Raw genomic sequence first — 4,145 nt, 5'->3', positions numbered from 1 at the left:
GATTTAGATCATTTAGTGAGTTGGACAAATAAATGGCAGATGGGTTTTAATTATTATAAATGCAAGATAATGCACATGGGTTATAATTTGAATTATAAGTATAATTTAGATGGGAATAACATTAACAGTGTCATGAAAGAAAGGGATCTTGTTGTAATAGTTGATCAGTCTTAGAAGCTATCCAAGCAATGTGCTGTTGCTAGTGGTTGAGCAAATAGGATTTTAAGTTGTAGCTACAGAAATATTGAATACAAGTCTTAAGAGGTTATAATTTCATTGTGCAGGTCACTGGTTAGGCCACATTTGGAATATTGTGTTCAGTCTTGGGCTCCTTACTTGAGGAAGGACATTGAATTGTTGGAAAGGGCTCAGAGGAGGCTTACTATAATGGTGCCTTGAGGGGTTGTGATATGAGGAGAGGTTTAAATCTCTCAAATTGGTTTATCTTGAAAAAAGAGTTAAGGGGGACCAGATTTAGGTGTTTAAGATTGTAAAGGGAATTGATAGTGTTGATGCATCATCTTTTTTTTCATACTTAACAGTGAGAATAGTAGGGCTAGGGACCACAAATATAAATTTTGGCAAGGTAGGAATCATCTTTAGCTAAGACAGTTTCATTTTTCTAACAGGGGGGTTGGCCTTTGGAATGGGTTGCCTTCAGATGTTGTAGAGACAGTAAATTTAAGTGAGTTTAAGAGAAACCTTGATAAGTATATGAATGATAAGGCTTGGCTTTAAGATTTCTTTACATTTACTTATTAATAGTTTTAGTTTAGTTTTGAGGATGGAACAACCGAGATGGACCAATAGGTCCCATGCTTCCGTTGATGTAGTGATTATTAACTATTCTGTTCTGTTGACAGTATGCTCCCATTGATGTAGTGATTAATAACTACTCTGTTCTGTTGACAGTATGCTCCTGTTGATGTAGTGATTATTAACTATTCTGTTCTGTTGACAGTATGCTCCCATTGATGTAGTGATTAATAACTACTCTGTTCTGTTGACAGTATGATCCCATTGATGTAGTGATTATTAACTGTTCTGTTGACAGTATGCTCCCATTGATGTAGTGATTATTAACTGTTCTGTTGACAGTATGCTCCTGTTGATGTAGTGATTAACTGTTCTGTTGACAATATGCTCCTGTTGATGTAGTGATTATTAACTGTTCTGTCCTGTTGACAGTATGCTCTTGTTGATGTAGTGATTATTAACTGTTCTGTTGACAGTATGCTCCTGTTGATGTAGTGATTATTAACTGTTCTGTTCTGTTGACAGTATGCTCCTGTTGATGTAGTGATTATTAACTGTTCTGTTCTGTTGATAGTATGTTCCTGTGATCCTATTGGGAGTACTGAAGATATTTGTAACCAGACAACAGGTGAATGTTTATGTCACTCAGGGTTCGGATTACCACGATGTGACATTTGTGCCCCGGGTTACTTTGGATTTCCAGACTGTATTGGTATGTCTTTTATGGTTTTGTAAAGTTAAAATATTACGTGTGTTGCTTAACATAGAAAATTCTTTAAATATTCTTTACTTGATTTTTTTAAACTGATAATCCTATATGTGTTATTCGTCTAGTCATTTAATTGTTTAAACAGGACATATTATTTATAACTTTTAATTACTGAACTGAATGTGATTCAATTTGAAAAGGAGTTAATGATATAGATGTTTAAGAAAAACCACTCTTAACTGATCAGTAGCTGATTGTAATTTTTCTACATATTGTATTTATTTTCACTGACATAAATATTTTCTAATTGGAGGATTATTATAGTCTGTTAGATTATTTGAAAGTTCCTTATTGGCTATACCATCAATTAAGTATGTGTTTATCTTGTAGATAATTTCCAACTGCTCTTCATTTATACGAAGCACGTTACCAGGGATAGTTGTGATTGTGACAGACTACTTTAGTCTCTGATAGGTTGTTGTCACCTAATATATTATCTTATTGGCTGATAAAGACATTTAAATATCACAAACTCTTGAATGTGATAAATAATTTGTGTAATTTTTTGTAGTAGATCAGTAAAAGGTTACTTATGATATTTACGTTATGTAATGTTATAATTTACTTGTAATTATTGATGAATTAAATGTTACTGAAGTTTTTAAAATATATTTCAAGATGCAACATTTTACTTTACATTACAAAATAAGTACTTAAAGCTATTAATTTGTGTTGTTATACCCCAGGGTTCTCCCCAGAAAAGTAAAATAAAGCCCTAAAATTAAGTAATATTTCCGACTCGGTGTGGAAACAAAATACCGTGATAGAAGTACCATGAATCAACATGCATATGGTTCTGAATACTTTCACTTCTTGTGTTATTGCTCCAAGTTGATGTATGTAATGTACACTATTGTTATGTGCAGGAAAACGATAACACTGAACACATTGTAGATAGTTCATCAGGGAGTGGTGTTACGTGTCAGGAGAAGAACTTTGACTATATATGTTAGACTACTAATGCATGGTAAATCAGTAGAAAAGTGATGGGGAAAATGCTGCATCCAACACTCCTGCATTCTTCTGATTCTGTAAAATGTAAAATAAGTTGTGTTACTTTATCAGTCTGATTAGTTTGATAGTATAGAAAGTCATTCAGTTAAGAAGTTAAATTTATTAAGTGAGTTTCAGAGAAACCTTGATAAGTATATGAATGATAAGGCTTGGCTTTAAGATTTCTTTAAATTTACTTATTAATAGTTTTAGTTTAGTTTTGAGGATGGAACAGCCGAGATGGACCAGTAGGTCCCATGTTGTCCGAAAACATTATAAGTGCTGAGTTTTTACCTGTGTAGAAACTTTACCTGAAGAAGCTATGTATAAAAATTTTTTAGTGTTTCACTTTACCTGTGATGTTCTGTAAAATCAAATTTGCATATACAAAAAAGATTTGTGATTATATATTTGTAATATGAGTAAACTGGAAATATTTTTGGTAATATAATAATTACTTCTCAAACAATAAAATTGATTTCAACAGTATCTTTAGTAAACATAGAGAGATTACTCTGTTTAAATGAATTTCTTATTGTTTTACCAGTGCTTAAGATATGTATTATTGTTTTCAGAATGTGGCTGCGATGAACAAGGATCTGTTAGTTCCGTCTGTGATTCTACAGGTAAATGTCGGTGTCTAGTGAACTTCAGTGGAAAGAAATGTGACCAGTGTTCTCCTGGGTACTACAACTATCCTGAATGTCTAGGTGAGTTGATTCTGCTGGATGTTACAGCTATCTGTAGTATCTGAGCTAGTCTTCAAGCTACTAATCCGTAGATTCAACGACTTCAAAGTTATACACAAAATTCTATAATTACTCTGTATGTTCTTGTTACTATACAAACCTGTAATATGTATATATATGGAAAAACTGTGGATGCTTATTAATGTATATATTTAGTAGATGTGTATAAATGACATTAAGTACATATTATTAATTGTTTCATTTTAAGTGTGTGAATATTTTTCTTTTCCTAAAGCTTGTAACTGTGATGTGGCTGGATCTCAAGGGGTGTCTTGTAAAGATGATGGCCAGTGTTTCTGTCGATCGAATTTTGATGGTGAAAAGTGTGGACAATGTCGAGAGGGATTTTACAACTATCCTCGCTGTGAAGGTAAGACATTTTACTTGTATCTCCAATCTACTTAATATTATATATAGAACAGAAGTTGTTGTTAAGGTAAGACAGTATCTCCAATTATACTTAATATTCTATCTAGAACAGAAGTTGTTGTTAAGGTAAGACATTTTACCAGTATCTCCAGTGTACTTAATATTCTATCTAGAACAGTAGTTGTTGTTAAGGTAAGACATTTTACCAATATCTCCAATCTACTTAATATTCTATCTAGAACAGTAGTTGTTGTTAAGGTAAGACATTTTACCAATATCTCCAATCTGCATAGTATTCTATCTAGAACAATAGTTGTTGTTAAGGTAAGACATTTTACCAATATCTCCAATCTACTTAATATTCTATCTAGAACAATAGTTGTTGTTAAGGTAAGACATTTTACCAATATCTACAATCTACTTAATATTTTATCTAGAACAATAGTTGTTGTTAAGGTAAGACATTTTACCAATATCTACAATCTACTTAATATTCTATCTAGAACATT

The 4,145-nt window shown here is 32.2% G+C and overlaps 1 protein-coding gene across 1 annotated transcript in view; it reads left to right on the top strand.

Annotated features, from left to right (window-relative positions):
• Positions 1-4,145, top strand: part of LOC106475062 (laminin subunit alpha-like) — a gene marked incomplete at its 3' end in the record, with an annotated part of 22,479 nt that overhangs the window by 10,629 nt on the left and 7,705 nt on the right. The window contains exons 7-9 of the mRNA XM_013935760.2: positions 1,331-1,468; positions 3,094-3,228; positions 3,503-3,637. Coding sequence (XP_013791214.1) covers positions 1,331-1,468; positions 3,094-3,228; positions 3,503-3,637 — 408 coding nt within the window. The remainder of the gene's footprint in view (positions 1-1,330; positions 1,469-3,093; positions 3,229-3,502; positions 3,638-4,145) is intronic.

The sequence above is a fragment of the Limulus polyphemus genome, unplaced genomic scaffold (assembly GCF_000517525.1).
Source record: "Limulus polyphemus unplaced genomic scaffold, Limulus_polyphemus-2.1.2 Scaffold8039, whole genome shotgun sequence".
In the NCBI taxonomy this organism is placed as follows: domain Eukaryota; kingdom Metazoa; phylum Arthropoda; class Merostomata; order Xiphosura; family Limulidae; genus Limulus; species Limulus polyphemus.
This window is presented reverse-complemented; position numbering and strand designations above follow the sequence as displayed.